Below are 24,323 nucleotides of genomic sequence, written 5' to 3'. Positions count from 1 at the left end.
AATAAAAAATTTAAAAAAAAAAGAAATTAGGATATATTAGAATAAAGAAAATGTCATCTATACTATGTGTTTAAATAAATTGAGTAATTCAATTCACAATCCTATTACACAAACACCTCTCCTTCATACTACTACTTCCTTGTTTGGTGACACAGCATGCAAGCGCTGACATCACAATGCTTCCCCTGCTTGTCCATTTGCCTATTCAGACTGCAGGGAGAGGGTGGCCTGGGGAAGTTAAAGCAGGTAATTTTCCTGGGCCGAAATTTTCACACTGCCGCCGGTTCACGGGAGGGTTCCTGAGAAAATTTCCCAAGAATCCCCATTTTACACAGTGGTGTGAGAAGGCCAAAATTAAGTAATTTAGTCAACGAAATGCAGAAAAAAGATGTTGAAGCAGGTTCGAGTTGAAGAGAGATGAGCAACTGAGTAATCCAAACATGTATTGGTGGATCAGGAATCTGTAGTCCAATGCCCACGAGGAGTGGGGGTTTGTGAGTGAGTAAATGTGGTATTACTTGGCTTTGACATGTAGAATGTTGAAGAAAATGTTTCTTTTATTTTCTTCAGGATTTTGGGTTCAAATTTGATAATAACATTTAGTATTCCATTTCTTTGTCCTAGAAAATACTAATTTACAACCTTCAGCAAAACATTTCCATGTGAACCCAATACTGGCAAAGAAAGATTTACCGCAGTCATTTAATTTTTCACAAAAAAATTCAACTACAGTCATTTTTGAGGCAACTTCAAATCAGAATGTAATATTGAATAAAAGGTAAGAACTACCCTATCATATGTCTTAGCAATATAAATTATGTCTGAAAATTGACCATCCAATTTTGAACTTGCAATCTAAGATTTTTTTAAGTTCCATTCTAAGGTCAATATTTAGCTAACTGCAACAATAAAATGGATGTTCAGATTGCCAGTGAAACATTTCTGCTGGCATTTAATTTCAGGTCAACGTGAATGGATGATTGCTATAATTTTTATATGGATGTATATTTATGTAAATTATTTGATTTTTTTTTGGCTTTGGCTACCATATATACTCATGTAATAATCGACCCCCCCCCCTTGTTTTTTGCCCAAAAATCACATGTTTTCTATATGACCTATGTAAAGTCAACCCACCTATATTTGGTCCCGACACCCACCCTTTTTTTTTAAACTTTATTTCAGATTTTAGAACATGAATAACAAATAGGATTATATTTAAAAAATTAAGAATAAAATAATAAAATTACAATACAATATCAGTAATCTAAATAAACTATACCCTCCCCAATAATTATTACACATTAATAACCCAACTCAAATTAGTCCAACCCCCCCTTTCCCCCCAAAATAAAGAGTGAAGAATTAATAAAGTTAATAATATATGTGAGAAAAAAAACCCACTTACAAAAAAAAACAAAAACATAACCGATTAAAAATACTAACAAAAAGAAAAGTAATCAATACTAAAATATCAGACTTAAAAAACATATTTAAATCAAACTTAAATGCATATATTTAACAAACGGAGTTAAGATGAAACATATATTTAACTCAAACTTAATATAAAAAAAATAGTAAAGTTAGTTACATTATCTATCAAAAATTCTTAAACAATAATCAATTCTTAAAAAAAATTGTAGCATGAAAAAAAGATGGAAAAAAAACTTTCTCTATAGAGATAAACCTTCACCAAATATCAACTAACTTCACATCTATGATCATATTAGTCACATAAACCACCATCTTAAAACAAAATTCAAACCTCATTAAGCATTGTACAATTCAATTTTAGTACTCTTCCACCATTTTTCCCTTTTACTCTTAAATAGTTATCCAATAAAAGCTCCAATACCACATTTAAATATCCCCAATCATTACGTTAAAATTCAGATATCCAAATAATAAAAACACATCTACAACGAAATCTATATCTTCAACAAATGGAACATAAACCACAAACAAAATTCAAGCCTCATTAAAAATTGTACAATTCAATTTATAACTTTCACCATTATTCCCTTCGTTCTATAACTAAAATAGCAAAATAATATACACCAGAATTACCACTCCTTTCACCTTAAAGTTAAAGAAAAAATATATAAAAAAAAAACTTATCCATCCCATTCACATTTAAATTTCAGATATTCCTTATCTACTGAATAAACTTTACAAAAAAACCACATCAATTTTTAGTTTTTTAAACAATCAAATACTTTCTTATGCTTTTTTTTATATTTAAACAAAAAAAACCCCCTTCACTCTTTAATCTAATAATACAAAAAAAAGGAAGAAAAAAAACAGGTAGGAGGTTAAAAATACCCCCTCCCGTCTAAACCGCACAATGCGGTAACTCCCAAAAAAAAATGGGTGTGAGATAACTCACACGTAGCGGATGACTTTCAGGAAATAGTGCCTATCCAGTTCTCTCCCCCAACTCTCACTTCATCTTAAACTAACATCATCATTATTTAATATCCCTTTTTTTAAAAAAAATACATTAGAAAAAAAAATGGACAACTCTTCTTTTAATCAGCTCCAACTGCCGAGTCACCATTACAACCATTCCTTCTTGGAGCACGGCTCTTTTCTTCCATTTCTTGTCTCCTTAGAGATCGCGGCGGACTATGTCTCTGTTGAAACTGAGTAATTGGCAGCTCTTGAGCAAATGCTATAGCTTCCTTTGGAGAATCAAAGAACTTTGGTTGGCAACCATCTTGAAAAACCTTCAAAACAGCTGGATATCTAAAGGTTGCCTTGTAACCTTTCTTCCACAACAACTCTTTAGCAGAGTTAAATTCCCGTCGTTGGAACAAAACTTCTTGACTCAAATCCGCATAGAAGAAAACTCGATTATTTTGAATCATCAAGGGTGATTTTCTCTGTTGTGCATTTCTAATAGCCACTCGTAAAATTATTTCTCTGTCGTAATAATTCAAGCAACGAACCAAAACAGGTCTTGCACTTTGACCTGAAATAGGTCTTCTACGCAAGGCTCTGTGAGCACGTTCCAGTATTATACCTTCCGGGAAATGTTCTTGACCCAACACCTGCGGAATCCATTCAGTAAAAAATTTTCTTGGATCTGGTCGCTCCATACCTTCCGGCAAACCAATAATCTTTATATTGTTCCGTCTGGATTGGTTTTCCAAATAATCAATCTTTTTCACCAAAATTTTATTTTGAGTTTGTAAGTCTTCGACCATTTTGGTCACATCAAAAACTTGATCCCGTATTTCATCTATATCTTCTTTACACAAATTAAATTTATCTCACTTCAAGCTTAAAAGCTCCAAACTCAGCCATCTGTTGAGAATGTATTTTCACCAAAGTATTAAACCTAGTACTAAGTTCAGTCATAATCTTGAATAATACCTGCATTGTATAAGATAATTTAGATTCAAGATTCACAAAAATCTTTTCAATTGGAAGAGATTTTGGCTCAACAGATTCCTGCTTCTTCTCCAAAGGATCTTCTATTCCTTCCTTCATTCTGGTTGCCTTCTTTGTAGTATGACTGCGTGTGGAAACCCCAGCCACAGCCTCTCCAGCAATGACTGGAGGATGCTGGCCGGGGTTTTCCCCAGTCCATAATGTATTAAATTCTCCCAGTACATCAGTTGTATAGGTTCTTGTATCTCAAGAGATGCAGTTTGCAGCGCCACCTCTACAGCTGACAAATGACTTTGAGTAACTCTTTGTTCTAAAGGCTGTTTGGCGCCCTCTTTAGGGGGCTCTACCGATGTAACATAGAGCTCTACATCCGAACACTGTACCTCTCTCCTGGGATCCATTTCACGCTGAGTCCCGGTGTCTTTCATGTAGGTAGGCTCCAAAACTTGAACTTTTGGATAATGTAGCTTTTTGATGATCTGTTGTCGTTTTTTTTTGCTCTTTTCCACCAATTGTACCATCATAAGTTAACTTAACAGCACTGAAATTATCTAAACTTTTAAAGAATTTTAACGGGCATTTTTAGACAAAACAATAAGATAGAGTCAGGAGAGGACTGGAAGGCACGTCTGATCCTTACGCCATCTTGCCACGCCCCCCGACACCCACCCTGACATGATTACTGAGTAATTGGTCTGGAGAAAATTCTACTTTTCACCAGGCAATTCCATGGAGAACTGTAAGCTGCTTGTCACTGTCACCTGGACACTGTGCACACTTGTGCTCTGAAATTCCTCTACCCAACTATTCCCAAACTGATATGTCTATCCTCTGCCTCATCCATTGTCAGGGTTAGGCCAAATGTAAACATGAAGAACAACACTTCATATTCCTCCTGGACATCCTTAAGCCTCACTGTATGAACATCCGTTTTTTTTTTCTATTTTGATTAACTACCTCCATCTGGTTCCACTGTTTGCATCTCTTTATCTCTTCCTACAATTAATCACTTAATTTTCTGTTTCACCCGCCCCCCCCAACACATTTTTGCCAGTGGCCTACCTGTCTCTTCATCACCTCTTGTGGTTTTTACTTTTTTTTTGGCATTTAATGGTGTTTGTAATGTTTGTTTATTTAATAAATATTATTAATTATTTAACTCTTTATTGTTTGTGTGGAAATATCAAAAGAGAAACATGGGGGTACAGGTACATAGTTCCATGAAAGTGGTGACACAGGTAGAAAGGTGATGAAAGCATTTGGCATACCTGTCTTCTTTGGACAGGGTATTCAGTTCAGGAGCTGGAATGTCATGTTACAACAATACAAGAAGTTGTTGAGACCACATGCAGTGCCCTCCGGAATGTTTGGGACAAATACACTTTTTTTTCTTTCCTTTATTTGCCCCTGTGCTCCAGTTTTAAATTTGTAATCAAACAATTTCCATGTGATTAAAGTGCACATTCCAGATTTTATTAAAGAGTATTTATGTACATTTTGATTTGACCATGCAGAAATGACAGCACTTTTTTTACATACTCCCCTCATTTCAGGGCACCATAATATTAGGACAATACAATAGTATGTATATTAAAGTAGTCATGTTTAGTACTTTGTTGCATATCCCTTGCAATGACTGCTTGAAGTTTGTGATTCATAGACATCTCCAGATGTTGAGTATCTTCTCTGGTGATGCTCTGCCAGGCCTCCATTGCAGCCATTCAGCTCTTGCTAATTTTGGGGGCTTATCTCCTTAAGGTTTCTCTTCAGCTCATGGAAGCCATGCTCAATTGGATTTAGATCAGATGACTGACATGGCCATTCAAGAATTTTCCAGTTTTTAGCTTTGAAAAACTACTCTATTGCTTTAACAATATGTTTGGGATCATTGTCTTGCTGTAGGATGAAGCACTGTCCAATGATTTTGGAGGCATTTGCTTGAGTTTGAACAGATAAGATGTGTCTATACATCTCAGAATTCATTTTGTTACTGCCATTAGCACTTACATCATCAATGAAGATATGTACGCTCGGAGGAGTCACGTGATGGAGTAGTGGCCGGACGGTGAACTCCAGCCCTCTCCAGAAAAGTCGGAAAAAACAAAGGAAAACACAAAGGCACAAAAATAAAAATTAAAGAAAAGTGAGTATAAAGGTGGAAAGAAGATGTCAACGAAAAAAGAAAAATCGAAACCAATGGTAAGAAGAGAGGAAGAGAAGACAACAGAAGAAGGAGAAGGCCTTACCTGTTCGAAGAGGCCCGCGGTGAAGAGAGAAACCCGCTCCCTCAGGTCGGTAGAAAGTGGACTACAAAAATGGCTCGCTGAGCCGAGTAAAAGTGCGCAACCGCGCATGCAAAAAAACACACCGACGGGAGGGGTGACCAGCTGGGAAGTCGATCTCCACAGCCAACAATGACAGCTGCAGAACACCTGCAGCAAGAGGAGAACACAGAAGACAACGAAAACAAGAAAGAAGAGAAGAAAAGGGCAACAAAGAAACAACAGATGGCCAACCCAGAGGAAGAAGAAGAGGAAGAGGAAGAGTACAGTGAAATAGAACAAGAAGGGAAAGGCAAGATAAAGGATATACTTTATCTTATTAAAGAATACATGGAGTCATTTAAAGAATGGCAAGCGCAAGAATTTAATGATTTAAGAAGAAGAATAAACAATACAGAAGAGAAAATGAATAAAATAGATATGACCTTAACAGAAATGGGAAAGAAAATGGACAAGATGGAAGAGCGGGAAGCAGCAGTAGAAATGGAGGTAGAGGACTTAAAAAAGAAATTAGAGGAATCTAATAAAAAAGTTATAGAGACACAAGAACTGTTAGCTCAGAAAATAGATATAATGGAAAATTATAACAGAAGAAATAACATAAAGATAGTGGGCCTTAAGGAAGATGAAGAAGGCAAGAATATGAGAGAGTTTATAAAAGATTGGATCCCCAGGATCCTAGGATGTCCAGAACTACAGCAAGATATAGAAATAGAAAGGGCACATAGAGCATTGGCCTTTAAACCACAACCACAACAAAGGCCAAGATCTATTTTAGTAAAATTCCTAAGATATACTACAAGAGAAAAGGTACTGGAGAAGACAATGGAAAAAGTAAGAGTGGGCAACAAGCCACTGGAGTACAAAGGGCAAAAAATCTTTATTTATCCAGATATAAGTTTTGAACTCCTGAAGAAGAGAAAGGAGTTCAATACAGCAAAGGCGATTTTATGGAAGAAAGGGTATAAATTTATACTAAAGCATCCAGCGGTATTGAAAATATTTATTCCAGGACAACAAAACAGACTATTCACGGATCCAGAGGAAGCACGAAAATTTGCAGAACAATTACAAAATAGACTGAGGGATGAAGACGTGTAATGAGAGTACAAAAGACTGCGAAATAAAAAGACACATAAGTTTTGAACTCCTGAAGAAGAGAAAGGAGTTCAATACACCGAAAACGATCTTATGGAAAAAAAAACTATTCTCGGATCCAGAGGAAGTAAGGAAATTTGCAGAACAACTACAAAACAATCAGAGAGATGAAGATATGTAATAAGAGTAAAAATGACCACGATTTATATGTATGTGGGTAAAGAGGTATATGTGTGTATATGTATAATGTGCATACATGAATGTATCCGTATTTAGAGGAAAATATAGATAGTATAGACAAGAATTAATAAGGGAAGGAAATGGAATAGAGGGAACTAAAAGAGTGACCTTTGTTACATATGAAAAGTGAAATCTTTTCTGGGGGGGCTGGGTGGGGAGGAGTTGCGGTCACTGCAAAATCAGCTGACGCTTGCGAGTGAATTCGCAAATCCAAATGGAGAGGGGAGATGTGGTTGTCTGACAAGGGATAAAGGACAACTCAGGAGGGGAAGGGGAGATTGGGGCTAAAGAAGTTTTAAATAGGAGAATAAGGAAAATGTTTGATGTTTTAGGAATGTTGTCTTATAAAGGGTTTAAAACAAGAAAACAGAAATGGATAAGGAGGAAAGGTAATGATGGAGAAACGGAAAGGGAAGATAAACAAAGTATAAAATGGCTACGTTGAACTATATGACTTTAAATATTAATGGAATACATAACCAAATTAAAAGGAAGAAACTGCTAAATTTACTGAAAAAAGAAAAAATTGATATAGCATTTGTGCAAGAAACACACTTAACTGAATTGGAGCACAAGAAATTAAAGAGAGATTGGGTAGGACACGTAACAGCAGCATCATATAATTCAAAAGCAAGAGGAGTAGCTATATTAATTAGTAAAAATGTGCCAATTAAAATAGAAGAGGAAATAATAGATCCAGCAGGGAGATATGTAATGATAAAATGTCAGATATATTCGGAGTTTTGGAATCTACTCAATGTATATTCACCTAACGAAAAAGATCAAAAGTTTATGCAAGATATCTTTTTGAAGGTAGCAGATACACAAGGGAACATATTAATAGGAGGGGATTTCAACCTGAATTTGGATTCAAATATGGACAAAACTGGGAAAAAAATTAACAGAAAGAACAAAGTAACCAAATTTATAATTAAATCAATGGAAGAAATGCAACTTTTGGATATATGGAGGAAACAACACCCAAAAGAAAAGGAATATTCATATTACTCGGCTAGACATAAAACATACTCAAGAATAGACCTATTTTTGTTATCAGCTAGTATGCAAGATAGAGTAAGAAAAACAGAATATAAAGCTAGAATACTATCGGACCATTCACCCTTAATATTGACAGTAAAGTTAGAGGACATCCCTCCAAGAATGTATAGATGGAGATTAAACCCCATGTTACTTAAAAGGCAGGATTTTAGAGAATTTATTGAAAAACAAATAAAAATGTATTTTGAAATAAATACGGAATCAGTGGAAGATAAGTTTATACTATGGATGCAATGAAAGCATTCATTAGAGGGCAAATAATAAGTTATGTAACCAAGATGAAGAAGGACTACAATCAGGAAACAGAGCAGTTGGAAAGGGAAATAGTAAATATAGAAAAAGAATTAGCAATGAAGGAAGATACAACTAAAAGAAGAGAATTGGCGGATAAAAAAATAAAATATGAAACACTCCAAACATATAAGGTGGAGAAGAATATAATGAAGACAAAACAGAAATATTATGAACTAGGTGAAAAAACGCACAAAATCCTAGCATGGCAGCTTAAGACAGAACAAGCTAAGAAAATGGTATTGGCATCAAGGAAAAAAGACAAACAAATTACATATAATCCAAAAGAAATTAAGGAAAACTTTAGAGAATTCTATGAACAATTATACCGAACTGAAAACAAAGGGAAAGAAGGGAAAATAGATGAATTTCTAACTAAAATTGAACTACCAAAACTACAAATAGAGGATCAAAATAAATTAACAGAGCCATTTGGAATAGTAGAAATACAAGACATAATAAAAAAATTACCAAATAATAAGACACCAGGAGAGGATGGATTCCCAATAGAATTCTACAAAACATTTAAAGACTTATTAATTCCGCCTCTCCTGGAAGTAATCAACCAGATTGATAAAACACAAAGCTTACCAGATTCATGTAAAACAGCAATAATTACAGTAATACTAAAGCAAGGGAAAGATCCACTCTCACCAGCGTCATATAGACCAATATCTTTACTTAACACAGATTATAAGATAATAGCTAAACTATTAGCAAACAGATTAGCAGAGTATGTACCGAAAATGGTAAATGTAGACCAAACTGGATTTATCAAAAAAAGACGCACAACAGACAATATTTGTAAATTTATTAACTTAATTCATGCAGTAGAAGGGAATAAAGCACCTACAGTAGCAGTTGCTTTAGACGCAGAGAAGGCCTTTGACAGAGTAGAATGGAATTATTTGTTCAAAGTATTGCAAAAATTCAGTTTACCGGAGAAGAATATTAATTGGATTAAAGCATTATATAAGGGACCGTTAGCGAAAGTGACAGTAAATGGACATGTATCAAAGCAATTTAACTTAAGCAGGTCAACACGGCAGGGATGCCCACTATCACCTTTATTGTTTGCGTTAGCTATAGAACCACTAGCAGAATTGATAAGAACAGATAATAATATGAAAGGAATAAAAGTAAAAGACAAGGAATATAAAATCAGTTTATTTGAGGATGATGTTATAGTGTACTTAACAGAACCAGAACTATCAATAAAAGAATTATATAAGAAATTGAAGGAATATGGAGAAGTGTCAGGTTACAAGATAAACGTAAATAAAAGTGAAGCAATGCCTATGAATAATGCGGATTTCTCAAAATTTAAGAAGGAATCACCATTTAGATGGCAAATGCAAGCAATAAGATACCTAGGTGTACAAATAAACAAAAATCTCGGCCAACTATATAAACTCAATTATTATCCACTAATGAAAAAATTACAGGACGATTTAGAGCATTGGAAAGATTTACCACTAACACTAATAGGAAGGATAAACTGTATTAAAATGAACATTTTTCCAAGGATATTATACTTATTTCAGGCATTGCCAATACAAGTGACAGAGAAATTCTTCAAGGAGTTAAAGAAAATAATAAGGAAATTTTTATGGAGAGGGGGGAAACCGAGGATAGCACTAGATAAATTAACAGAATGGTATAAACAAGGAGGCTTACAACTGCCAAACTTTAAAAATTATTATAGAGCCGCACAATTAAGATACCTATCAGATTTTTATCAAACAAGGGAAAAGCCAGATTGGACGAGATTAGAATTAGATAAAATAGGGGAAAAGATACCTGAACACATATTATATAAATGGGATGAAAAATTGGTACAACATAGAAGTTCTCCAGTATTACATCATCTCCTCAATATTTGGAAGAAGATTCATGTAGTAAGAAATAAAACAAATTATCAATTACCAAAACTAATATTGACGCAAAACAAGTTACTCCCTTTTACAATAGATAACCTTTCCTTTAGAGAATGGGGAAAAAAAAGGGATTAAAAGAATAGAAAATTGTTTTTGGAAATAGATTCTTATCCTTTGAACAAATGAAAGATAAGTACAATATAACTCAAGATACAGCGCTGGCATATTACCAATTGAGATCCTACTTGAAGGATAAATTAGGAAGCAGTTTGAGTTTGCCAGAGGGAAATAACCTTGAATATGTGATTACAGATACAATGATAATCAAAAGATTTATAACAAATATGTATATTAAACTGCAAGAAAAGGAGAATGAGGAAACAAATGGTAAAACTAAACAAAAATGGGAACAAGATTTAAATATAAAGATAAAAAAGGAAACATGGGAGAAGTTATGCTCCGGAACGATGAGAAATACAATAAATACGAGGTTACGTATGATACAATATAACTGGATACACAGGCTATACATTACACCTCAAAAGTTAAATAAATGGGACCCAACAGTATCTGATAGATGTTTTCGATGTAAAAAAGAAATGGGAACAACAATTCATGCAATTTGGACATGTGAGAAAGTAGAAAAATTTTGGGAAGATCTAAATCAGATATTAAATAAAATAACAGAAAACAATATACCAAAGAATCTAGAGATCTTCCTCCTAAGTAACTTAAAAAACAAAGAATTTGGAATTGATTTGGAGGATGCACAAAAAATATTCGTTAAGATAGCTCTAGCCGTAGCAAAAAAATATATTATGTCAACCTGGAAATTGGAAGATAATTTGAAAATACAACAATGGTATATAGAAATGAATAAATGTATTCCATTAGAAAAAATAACATATAATTTAAGAAATAATATTGAAATATTCAAACAAATATGGGAGCCTTACATTAAATACAATAGCGAAAACCTACCGGGGACAATCATTACCTAAGTTAACGGAAGGAAAAGGAAATGAAAAGAATGGACTCAGTAGAATTTCTGGTGTATTTTTATTGAATGACAACATTGTCTGACTGGTTTAATGTATCCTAGATTTTATACCTTAAATGGACGGGAGGGGGGAGGTAGGGAGGGTGGGATGGGAGGAGGGGGGGAGAAAATGGCACTGTATATGTGTGAAAAGGAAAAAGTCTGTACCATGGTTAATGTGATTTATGGTGTGAAAAATAAAAAATTTAAAAAAAAAATAAAACACCAAAAAAAAAAAGATATGTACGCTAGTACCTGAGGCAGCCATAATGCCCAGGCCATAACAACCCCATCACTGTGTTTGGGCATTCCTTTATGCCTCCACACTTGACTCTTGCCATTGCTCTGATACAGGTTAATCTTGGTTTCGTCTGTTCACAAAACCTTTTCTACAATTCTTCAGGCTCTTTTAAATACTTCTTGACCTTTGGAGTAGGTCACATACATTCACACATTTTGAAACAGATCTTATTTGAAAGACTGAAGAATTCACATTGCAGGATCTCTGGAGAATGTAAGCATCTTTCACAATTAGGTGTAAATGGAACATGTCATAAAATGTTTGACCATTGTCTTGCTGGAGTCATGCTGTCTATCAGTACCCTTTCTGCAAGTGCTCATAGAAAGGTCACTCCTGGATTTTGTTTATCTAACACCAGATAGGAGCAGAAGAAAAAACTCCTGTTGTTTTGCTCAGGAAGATTGGGGTTTTGCAAGACATGTGTCACATGCTCTCTTTGGAGTTTCAGTTGGAAGAGAGAAGAGGGAGAGCTGAGTTGACAGCTCAGTCAGTCAGTGTGTGGGACACTGACAAGTAATTGAAAAGTGGAATCCAGGGAAAACTGTTTGAAACTGATGAAAGCAAGTTCCAGAGTAGTAGATGGCTGGAAGTGCTAGCTGTCTGATGTTTCTCTTGAAATAGAGGAAGGAATGGAACTATGTGGTAGCTTGAAGAAAGAGGTTACTATCTAGAAGACCCTGATGGGGCAAGTTTCATCAGCAAGACCCTGAGGTGACTAGTGGTGGTACCTCAGTTGTGGAAATCCTTGAGCAACAAATATCTCTCTCTGCAAACCCAACAAGAACCTTCCTGAGCAGTAAACATTTACCTTTCAAGGTAAATGGTGAACTTTATACATGTTCAATTCTGTGCACAGAATGGTGATTGCCTGCAACCAGAGAACTTGGAAGAAAGAGAAGTGAGATTGAACTGTGAACCAAAGAACCTTTCTTGAATTTACACACATATTGCATACACGTGCGCTTAGAATTAGAAGGGGTTAATTTGGGTTAGTTAAGTTTAGAGTTAAGTTAAAGTTTGATTCTATTTTTGTGTTTGAAGTTGATTTAAAAAAATAACTTTTGTTTTGAAAGTCACTTGTCTTTGTGAATGTCTATTGCTGCTGGGTTTTGGGGTCCTTTGGGCTCATAACACTAGTGGTTTGCATCTTGCAACGTAGCATCTGTATTTCTGTTCATGAAGTCTTCCGTGCTCAGTAGTCATTGATATAGCCACACCTGCTTCCTGTGTATCTGACCTGTCAGACAGGCAGGTCAAGGTGATGAGAATTCTCTGTCATCAGCAATGGAGGTCTTCCTTGGCCTACCAGTCCTATTGCAATTACTGAGCTCACCAGTACACTCTTTCTTCTTCTAAACAGTTGACTTTGGTAATCCTAATGTTTGGGCGATATCTCTTGCACATTTATTTTTGTTTTTCAGCTTCATAAAGGCTTATTTGACTTTAATTTCCACAACCCTGGTTCTCATGTTGAAAAATGGCAACTGCAGACTCCAAAGGTGATCAAAAGCTTAGAAGCAAGCCTAGCTCTCTTATACCTGCACAAATTAAGCAATTATACATACCTGAGTACTCACAAACACCTGTGAAGCCAAATGTCCCAAACATTATGGTGCCCTGAAATGGGGGGAAACTTGTGTATAAAAAGTGCTGTAATTTCTGCATGGTCAAACGAAATGTATATAGGTAACCTTTATTAAATCTGGAATGTGCACTTCAATCACATGTGAATTGTTTGATTACAAACTTAAAACTGGAGCAAGCTGTAAGAAAAGTGTTATTAAATTGGAAAAAGTGCAGAAAAGTTTCACAAGAATGTTGCAGGGATTTGAAAGCTTGGGTTGTAAGGATAGCCTGTGAGTTTTCTGCATGAGAAGTTGAGTGGGTTCCTTTTTCAAAGTTTATAAAATCATGAGGTGCAGAGATGAGTATTATTTTCCCAGGGTAGTGGAAATATAAATCAAGAGATTTATGGTGAGAGTAAGAATTAAATGAGACCTCGATATGCAGAATGAGCTGCTAGAGGCAGTAGTAAAGCGAAGTACAATTGTAATATTTAAAAGATATTGAGACCAATTAATGGATAGGAAAGGTTTAGAGGGATATGGGCCAAATGCAGGCAGTAGCTTGTGCAGATAACTTGGTTGGTATGAACTCATTGGATCAAAGGACTTGTTTCCAACCCAACAGGATGATACAGAGGTAGAGACTTGTCATTTGATATGGTTATTGCAACCAAATTTCAAGCTCATTTGGATTTGTGGAGTGACAACAAAAAGTGGCTGTGGGAACTGTTGGTGGTCTGAGCTGTGGAGGAATGTTTAACATTGTCTTCTTTTCCAGAAAGAAAATGCCCATATCCTATCGGATGACTCGTGGTGACATGGAGAAGTGAGTTTCTTGCTCTTTATGAATTTTAATGGAATGTTCCACCTGCTAGTTTTTAGTCTAGTAGGCACGTGGAAAGGGAAGTCATACAATGGGACGATTGGGTTTGTACATTTTGCATTTGTAAGTGTGTTTGTGCATTGTGCTGTGAGAATCTTGTGCCATAATCCATAACTCTGGATAGTTGTAGATGAACTATTCTCCCCAACTAGAAATCAAAAATAAAATAATATTCCTTTATTCCAACTGTTGTTTCCTTATCTCATCTTTCTTTCCCTCACTTAACAATGTCTTCTCAACAAAGATGTACATCTCTTTACCAATAGCTTGGACCTTCCAAGGATGATTTTTCCAGTTTTTTAATAAAAGGAAGCTGGGAAACAAATATAAGAAAGTTGGCATTATTTTAAAAATTTGTACATAATTAACAACATCATGAGTTATTGCATCATAATGATGAATCTTGTCTTTCTCCTTGGCCATTGAGCCCCTAATGAAAGAATTCTACATTTCTCCATCTGGCTTTTTTTCAGGTACATGACTCTGAAAGTGGTTGAAGCAGAATTAAGGGACCAAAATCAACTCTTGGAAGTTGCCCAGCGGCAGTTAAAACAGGAATTGAAGTTGGCCAAGGTAAGGTTTCCTGCCATCTTGATATATTTACTCCTTTGATCCCAAACCATTTAAAGTTATGAATTGTTTTTCTTTTCATTATTGAATTTTTGGTGCTTTAGCTGTCAATGTTTTGCAGCTGTAACAATACCAAAGGCTGTCATACAAAATAAGTAAATATTGTAGTGAAAACACAATGCTGGAGAAATTCAGGAGGTCAAACAGTGTCCTTCACATAGCAAAGATAAAGATAGATAATCAACGTTTCAGGCTTGAGCCCCTCATCAAGGTATGGAAAAATGTTAGCAGGTGCCTGAATTAAAAGGTATGGTGGGAGGAAGCTTGGGAAGAGGAGCATGATCACGAAATCGGGAGGTAGGTGGAGAAAGGAGAGAGGATGGCGACGTGAATAGTGAGTGAAGGGGTTGGAGAGCTGAGGAAAAAAAGACCGGGAAAAGGAAGGGAGGGGGAAAGGAGAAAAGGTTAGCAGAAACCAGAGAAGTCGATGTTAATGCCGTTCGTCTCTGTTGCATCCGTTCCAAAGATGAGGTTTTCTAATCCAGATCATCTGAAATTCTGCCTTCTTAGACAAATGTGACTTCCCCTCCATCCCCATCAACTCAGCCCTCACCTGTATCTCCTCTATTTTCCTCTTATTTGCCTTGGCCCCCTGTGCTCGCAGATGCAAAAAACACAGGATCCCCTTGTCCTTGCCTCCACGTACAACACATTATCCTCCTGAATTTCCCAGCCCTTACAACAGAATCCCACTACCAAACACATCTTCCCTTCTCTGCCTTCCATAGGGTCCGCACCCACCATGACTCCCTTGTGCACTCATCCTTTCCTACCAATCCCCTCGCCACAGTCCAGGGCCCCAAACAGGCCTTTTAAGTGAGGCAACACTTCACTTGTGTCTTCGCAGGATTGATTTACTGCATTCGATGCTCCCTTTGTGTCCTCTACTTCGGAGGGGCTGGGAGACTGGGAGATCGCTTCACTGAGCTCCTTTGCTCTATCTGCACCAGTGACTTTCCAGTGGCCAACCATTTCAATTGTGCATCCCACTCCCAAATACTCACATGTCTGTCCATGGCCTCATGTACTGTTCCCACCAATACCACTTGTAAATTGGAGGAACAACACGTTCAGGCATTCTCCAGCCAGATGGCATTAACCTCAACTTCTCCTGTTTCTGCTACCTGCTCTTCTTTTCCCCTCCCTTCCCTTACCCCTGTCTTCTTTCCCTTGGTTCCATCCCTTTCCCTCTCAATCACTTCCCCCTACTTGCTGCTGTGCCCTCCCTCTCCTCCTGTTACCTCCTAGCTTTGTGACCATGCTTCTCCCCCCACCCACCCCCTTACGCCTCCCCTCTTACCTTTTTATTGAGGTACCTGCTGACATTTTTCCATACCTTGATGAACGGCTCAAGCCTGAAATGCCAGTTGGTAGGTTAATTTGTAACTGTAAATTGCCAAATACCACCCTCTCCACCTGCGCTGGCATTTTTAGGGAATTGTGTACTTGTATCCCGAGATCCTTGCTATTTAAGGTTCTCCAAGTCCTGACCATTTAGTTTCTAGGTCCTGCCCAAAAATAACTTGCCAAAATGCCGCATCTCTCAATTGTAAGTTAAATTCCATCTGTCTTTCCTTAGCCCACTTCCCTTATGATCTAAATCCTGTTGTAATATTGGATGACCACCTTCGTCTTCCACCAAACCACCACTTTATGTCATTCAGAAATGTATTAATAATGCTAACTTCATCATTCTACAGTGGGCCTAGCATTTGTCTCCATGGCACACCAGTCACACCCATCCATCTTGAAAAACAACCCTCTACTGAAATCCTATGACCAAGCCATCATTGAATCCAATTGAGTTGAGAGTAAAGGAAATGCAGAATATTGGAATAGCAGCACACAAGATTCTGAGGATATGAGCTAGATGGTTTGGTAGGAGGGTGGTATGATTAGATTGAAGTGATTGAATAAGGACAGTCATTCTTTCATTAGCTTCTCAACTTGGCTATCGTGTAAGTGGAGGATTGGCTAGATGAGCATGGGAACAGCCCAGTAAATGGCATAAAGATTTTAGCAGCAGGTGAAGAATTTAAAATTGTGATTCAATCTGAACTGGAGCCTGGATGAGGAGGGATGTGGGTCTTTGAAGTAAGTGACAAGATTAAGAGTTTTGGCAAGAATCAAAAATAGTCAATGATGAAAGTAGCAAAGGGGTCAAGTTGGGATCGGATATTTGTACTGAAATAGGATCTTGTTTGTTTCTGATTAAACCCATATGAATAGAAACCTCTGGTTTCAAACAGGACAAGATTAGAAAAATGGCAGTTTAAGAACCTAATGGAAGTTGCTTGTCATTAAGGTAATGCAGCAAATAGTAAATTTTCTTGGGGTTTGGATTTGTAAAGTTTAATTATCCAAAATATTCACTTTCCAAGTAACAATTTTCTCTCACCAATTCCACTGTTTTATTTAACTATCCACTTATTATTAACAGGATGAGGTCAATGATTATATGATTAAGAATGGGAATTTGCAATCTGAAAACGAAGCATTGAGCAAAAGGGCACAGAGTTGTGCTATCATACTGGAGAACAACTTGATTGATCCTGGTAAGACCAGATTTACAACAGCAATGATAAATGTTTACTAGGTGTGTTTTGTTACAACAGTGAAGGGGCCATTTGGTTCATCAGGTTCATGTTGACTTCCAAAGAGAAATCCTACTAGACATTTCCCCTCTTTTTCTCTGCAGCTCTGCAACAGGTTCTTTCTGTCATGTACATCAATTCCTCTCTGTTGATTTTTGAATTATTTGCCTCTCACTGACACCAACAGGTAATTTACATAATCATTTAACCTTTCAACACATCTTTGGGAGAAGGGAGAAAACTGGAACTCCTGACGAAAACGCATGTGCTCCAGGAAAGTTTGGAAATTCCACATAGATAATACATGAAGTCAGGATAAAACCTGGATCCCTGGAGCAGTAAAACATCATATATTGCCATGTCATCCATAAAGATTCACTTAGAAATGAGTGAATGGAAAAACTGGCTGCTGCTTCAGCTGAGCTGAGATGCAAGTGTTAGCAAAGCATATTTGTATATTGAAATGCCACATGAACACAATTTTGCAATATCAATACATTTACACTGTTTTAAACCAAGTGTTACATGATTGTGATGTAACCTTCCCAGGATGATGAAAAAGCAAGAGTTGAAAGTCTCTGATTTTATTGTAAACATTCTGATTTTTATTAATTTGCTCAACTTAATTTTGTCTCCTCAATGACCTAGTCTTGGATGAAATACAAAGTCAAAATAAGTGCCATGGCATCAGATCCATTTACTTTATAAAATGTTCTCTGGAGGCAGGTTGCTAATAGTGGGAAATCTGCATGTTTGCCTTGATAGAGAAGTATTGAGAGTAAATATCAAGATTTGCATCCTTTTTCTAAATGCAGTCATAGTGGATTTGTATAAGCAGAGAAACCCCACTTGGACATTTTTTTAACCTGCACATTCAGACAAAACATGATGGAATTTCAACTAATTTTCTCATTGCTACCCTGGGTGTGACTTATCCTTTTCTCTGATTGTTTAGTTTTTCTTGAAGTAGAACATGTACAAAACGAAATTTTCAGATGCAAAATTTGTCGGGTTTCTTTCATTAATTTGCAGGTTCTAGTTTCACTGAACTGTGTTCCATACATCTGTTTACAACTTGGACATATTCTCAGTTTCAGCTAATAAAATAATCGAAGACCATGAGCAAACGAGTTCCTGTCAAAAAGACATAAGGGTAAGGGATCATTTGAGCTTGGTTGCTGTGCAGTGATGCAAGAAAATGTGTTCTGAGCATGAGATTGCAGAGATGGGCACTTTGTGGAACAGAAGATTGAGTTTTGATTAAATTACAGGGTGTGCTCATTGTTTGCAAGGGTCAGAATATATTGCTCATCCCTAATTGCCCTCTAATGGTGATAATGAAACACTACAGGAACTATCCCAATGCCATTTGACAGGAAGGTCACAAGATGTACAGTAGAAGCAGAAGTAGGCCCATTGAGTCTGCTCCGCCATTCTAATGATTAGCTGATCTATCCCCACTCCTGAATTTCTCCTTGTAACCCTTGACTAATCAAATACCTGTCAAATTTCTGCCTCAAGTACACCCAATGACCTCTCTTCCACAGCAACCTGTGGCAACAAGTTCTTCAGACTCACGACCCTTTAAGGAAATGTTTCTGTTTTAAATTGTCGTCCTTTTATCCTGAAATTATGCCCACATTCTCTAATCCCGTTCCATGGGAAATGTCCTTCCCACATCTACTCTGTCCAGACCTTTCAGCATTTGAAATGCCTCTGAGGTTCTCTCCTCCTCACCCACCCCACCGAACCACGCCCCAATCCTTCTATACTCCAACAAGTTCAATCCAAGAGCTGACACTTGTTCTTCAAAACTAACAGTTTAATTCCTGGTATCATTCCAGTAAATCTTCTGAACCCTCTCCAATGCCAGCACTTTTTTTTCTCAAATACAGTGCCCAAAACTACACAATACTCCAAGTGAGGTCTCAACCAGTGCTTTATAGAGTCTCAAAGTTACATCCCTGCTCTTTTATGGTATCCCTCTGGAAACGAATGCAAAATTAGGTAAAGATGGGTTTAACTGTGGATCATTAAATCACCAGAATAAGATGAAAATACCTGAGAAGTATAAAATCACTTTATTTAAATAAATCTTAATTGTATCTAATCAAATTTCTATTCAACATTAATTTTGGCTAAAATCTTTTAAATTTCGGATAAACTAGGATATCCAAAATTCTTATTTATCCGAAAAGTTTCCGGCGCTGGCAGCTGGGGACCTCAAGCTCCTGGCACGAGTGGGGCCTCAGTGGGGAAGTGTTGGTGGTGGCCAGCAATTTTTTTGTGAGAATTAAACATTATTTTAAAGCTTAAAAAGCTTTCCCTTGTTGTTTGTCATTGTTTAAAAGTTGTTACAAGTGATTTGCTGTTGCTACTAGGCTGTTTTTCAAAAAAGAAAAACCAGTTCTCTGGGGGGGGGGAAAAAAAGTTTATCTGAAATGTGCCCGATCCTGACCATTTTGGATAATCGAAGTTGTACTGTATATTGATTTGATTTATGTTATTAATTAGAAGACCATGTATATATAAAGTTTTGTTTTCTATTAAACTCAATACAAATATTTTTAAAAGAAAGAAATGAATGCTAACATTGGATTTGGCTTCAGGGTATCCTGCATAAGGATTCCCAAGTGCCTTTATACCTCATAATTTGAATTTTCTTCTCATCTAAATAATATTCTGCTCATCTATTTCTTCTACCCATGTACATCACTGTACACTACATAATATTGTATTTCATCTGCTACCTCTTTGCCCATTCTCCTGATCTATCCAAATTTCTCTGCAGCATTTTGGTATTCTCAGCACCACCTCCCCAACCACCTATTTTGGTTCCATCTGCAAATTTAGACCTTATTCCATAATCCAAATCATTTATATACTGCATAAAAAGTGGCACCAACACTGACCCCTATAGAACACCATTGCCAACTAGAATAGCATCCCTTTATTCCTATTCTATTTCCTGTCAACCAACCAATACTCTAGCTATATGAGTATCCTTCCTGTAATTCAATGGGGTCTCCTCTTGTTTAGCAGCCTTGTGTGGCATCTCATCAAAGACCTTTTGAAAATCACAACATCCACTGCATCTCCCCTGTCCATCGTATTTGTGATCGCTTAAAAAAAAAGCCAATAGGTTTGTCAGGCATGATTTTCCTTTAATGCTGACTTGGGCCTATCTTTACATGTACCTCCAGGTGTTCCATAATCCCATCCTTGACAATTGACTCCAGCAGCTTCCCAGCCACTAACGTCTGACTAATAGGTCTATAATTTCCTTTCTATTGCCTCACTCCCTTCTTAAACAGTGGAGTGACATTTGTGATCCTCCACTCCAGAATCATGCCAGATTCCAATTGATGCCTGGAGGATTATTACCAATGCTTGCTCCAATTGACTGTGAATACATTCTGGCTGTTTGATATGGGTCAACTGCTCACACGTCCAAGTTCAGAATTTTGACCCAACAATGGTAAAGGGATGGTAATTATGTTTCAAAGTCAAAATATTGAGTTATTAGAATGGTAATTTGTGTGGAGGTGTTCCCATCTGCCTGGGTGATGGAGGCTAAAGTTTAGGGGTGCGTTGAGAAAGCTGAAGTCATTTGCTGCAGTGTAACACTGTAGCCATGAATATTTAGGCTGGTGGGTGGTTGAGAAATGCTCTATTTTATCTACTTTTAAATGGTAGAGTCGGAACAAAATACATTTTGTTTTCGTAATAGTGTTTAGACTCCAATGTTGCAGAAAACTGCTTCTTGTTTAATTCTGCTTGAAAGCTGCCCCACAGCTCAGTTCCCTTAACAAGTGAGTCCCAAATTGGAACAAGTCTGATATAGAGACTGGGCTACTTTGAAATACTTTACAAATTTTTAGTCAGCAAACCATAAGCTCTCCATGAAGAGTCTTTCTAAAGCCAACAGAAAATAATGGAAGTACTGTGCAGCGCCTTTGAGGGAGAGAAAGTTTTGTGATCTTTCCATCAAAGTTATGACAAAAACCTTACAAACTACTGGAGGAACACAGTGGTTCAGGTAACATTTGTAGAGGGAAATGGGCAGTTGACATCTCAGGCTGAAACCATTCATCTGGGCTGAAAGATGAGGGGGCAGATAGCCACTGTAAAGAGACGAGGGGAGGGTTGGGCAGGAGCTGGCAAACAACTGGTGGATCCAGGTGAGTGGCAAAGATGGATATAGTGAAAGGCTGAGGAGTGATTAAGCAGTGACAAGAAAAAGCTGGAGATGATGGAATCCAACAAGAAAGGAAGGTGAAGGTAAAGACAAAATAATGGGTGGGTGGCAGCAGATTTCAGCATCTGCATCTGCTTGTGTAAACCATATTGTTTGATCACTGGTCAACAACAGGAAGTACAGTGCTCTTAATGTTTGGGACAAAGACACTTTTTCCTTTATTTGCCCTGTGTGCCACAGTTTTAAATATGTAATCAAACAATTCACATGTAAATAAAGTGCATATTCCAGATTTTATTGGAAGTTATTTGTATACATTTTGGTTTGACCATGTAGAAATTACAGCACTTTTTGTACATGTACCTCATTTCAGCGCACCATAATATCTGGGATATTTGGATTCATAGGTGTTTGTGAGTGCTTGGGTATGAATTGTCAGACATCATCCAAACCTTAAGATTAGCAAAATGAACAGAAATACAGAGGCCACACTACAAGATGCAAACCACCAGTTAGCTGCAGAAAGAATGGCCAGATTACAGTTTGCCAAGAAGTATTTAAGAGCCTGCAAAATTCTGGAAAAAAGGTCTTGTGGACAGATGAGATCAAGATTAACCCAAGCAAGAGAAAGTGTGGAGGTGAGAAAGAACTGGCCAAGATCCAGTGCATACCACCTTTGCCATGGTTGGTATCTTGCAGTGTAGCCTCTATTTCTTTTCATAAAATCTTCTGTTGATATCCACACCTGCCTCCTGAAGAGTGTTTCTGATCTCCCAGACATATATTTGGAAATTTTTCTTAATTATGATGAGAATTCTTCTGCCATCAGCAATGGGGGTCTTCCTTGGCCTACAGTCCCTTTGTATTGAGCTCATCAGCACACTTTCTTCTTAATGATGTTTGAAACAGTTGACTTGGGTATTCCTCATGTTTCCGTGATGTTTATTCTTGTTTTTCAGCCTCGTAATGGCTTCTTTTGGCGTTCAGTGGCACAACTCTGGTCCTCATTGTTGAAAAATGGTAACTGCAGATTCGAAAGTGATCAAAAGCTTAGAAGCAAATCTAGCTCTCTTATGCCTGCACCAATGAAGCAATTAAACATAGCTGAGTAATCACAAACACCTGTGAAGCCAAATGTCCCAAACATAGTGCCCTGAAATGAGGGAACTGTAGCATTTGCGCTATGTGACAGGCTCACCAAAGCCTTGAAATCAAAACTAGCTTATTGTACTATCCGTTGAATTTATGTGGGCCCCTGGCGCTGATGTCAAGGCCCTGTGTCATCAGAGTGCTATCCTGGGATTGGCTGGCATTCCCACCACATATCCCCATCTTCCCACCATGAGGGAGGTCCATGTGATCACCGCGTTTGTTGGCCATTTTGTGGGCCGGTCCCCATCTCCATGCGCAGGCTGTTACACTATCTCCCCACCAACTCCAGAACCGGCGATCGGGCCGTGGACCACTGACTTTGGCAGTCTGCCCTTGCATCGTGGGGGAGGAATGAAGACCAGAGTCACAGTCCAAATATGCTGATTTCAGGAGACAGACAGTAAAAGTCTCCTCCTTCCCGCTGATGTCGAGGTTGAAAGTGGAGCCATTGACCCTGTAGGGCCCCTCGTAGGGTTATTGTAGGGGCAACCAGTGTGCACGCCTTCACACAAACACATACTGACAAGTCTTTAAGACCCTGGGGATGTTATGTTTTGGCAGGCCATGTGGGTTGTGGGACCAGGGACCCCAGTTTTTGCCGCAAGTTCTCAAGGGTGGCTGGGTGCTTGTTGACAGCCAGGAACTCCTCCAGAGTGATTAAGGGTGCGCTTTCGACCATATTCGCTACTGAGGCGTTAAAGTTTTCCTTCAGCATGGTGCGAATCCACCGGCAGGACCCTTAAGCCGGGCCATCAAGGCTGCTTTCAGGTGCCTGTGAAACCATTCCATCAATGCATTGGCCTAAGGGGAGTATGGTATGGTGGAACTGTGTCCCCAGGAAGTTAGCCAGTGCTACCCAGAGTTGAATTGTGCCCCCCCCCCCCCTCAGTCCGAGGTTAGGTGCTCTTGAGCCCCAAATCTGAATACCCATGTGTTGATGAATGCCTTAGCACAGGTTTCTGTTGTGGTATCAGCCAGCAGGATCACCTCAGGCCACCTCATGGCGTGGTCATCCATGGTCAACCGGTATCTCTCCCCACAAGAAACTGGTAGTGGCCCCACTATATCAATAGGTACGTGGCTGAACCTGCGCCGCACTGATTCAAAAGTCCGTGGGTGCCCTTGTGTGAGTCTGCACTTTTGAGGACTGGAAGTTTGTGCAGGTCTTGGCCTACTTGCTGTCCTGCTTTTGGGGGCCATGCCAGACGAACCTACTAGCCACCATCTTGATTGTGGATGCGCCAGGTTGTGTGTGGCATTGAAGAACTGGCGCCTCCATGTGCTCAAGATGATGGAATGGGGGTTTCTGGTGGAGACATCGCACAGTAGTGTCAGATTACCTGGGCCGACAGGGACATCTTCCACCCTGAGACTGGAGACAGGTGTCATATATATGGGGATATCAGGGTCCTGCTGCTGCGCTTTGGCGTGGGCCACGTAGTCAACCCCCTGGGAAAGGGCATGTACAGACTCGATCGTGGGGCATGACAGAGCGTCAGCCACCACATTGCTTTTCCCCACTGTGCTCTATGTCTGGTAAATTCATATAAGTAGGACATGTCTCTGCTGTCAGGCCAACCACGGGCCTGATACTTCATGGGAAGCGAAGGTCAGTAGTTTATGATTGATGAAGTTATTGAATTGCCAACCCTCCAAAAAGCAACAGAAACGTCTTAGCATCAATAGCTCTCGGTCGAAAGTGCTGTATTTGAGGTCGGGGA

The 24,323-nt window shown here is 38.1% G+C and overlaps 1 protein-coding gene across 3 annotated transcripts in view; it reads left to right on the top strand.

Annotated features, from left to right (window-relative positions):
• The window catches only part of knstrn (kinetochore localized astrin (SPAG5) binding protein), a 48,778-nt gene that overhangs the window by 13,004 nt on the left and 11,451 nt on the right, over nt 1-24,323 (top strand). For 2 of the 3 annotated variants that reach the window (XM_069917217.1, XM_069917218.1), the window contains exons 3-8: nt 625-778; nt 13,924-13,971; nt 14,502-14,601; nt 17,099-17,213; nt 18,344-18,405; nt 22,410-22,470. In XM_069917217.1, the coding sequence (XP_069773318.1) occupies nt 625-778; nt 13,924-13,971; nt 14,502-14,601; nt 17,099-17,213; nt 18,344-18,405; nt 22,410-22,470 (540 nt within the window). The remainder of the gene's footprint in view (nt 1-624; nt 779-13,923; nt 13,972-14,501; nt 14,602-17,098; nt 17,214-18,343; nt 18,406-22,409; nt 22,471-24,323) is intronic. The other variant, XM_069917216.1, reaches the window with a different exon arrangement.

Source organism: Narcine bancroftii, chromosome 2 (genome assembly GCF_036971445.1).
Source record: "Narcine bancroftii isolate sNarBan1 chromosome 2, sNarBan1.hap1, whole genome shotgun sequence".
Lineage (NCBI taxonomy): Eukaryota > Metazoa > Chordata > Chondrichthyes > Torpediniformes > Narcinidae > Narcine > Narcine bancroftii.
This window is presented reverse-complemented; position numbering and strand designations above follow the sequence as displayed.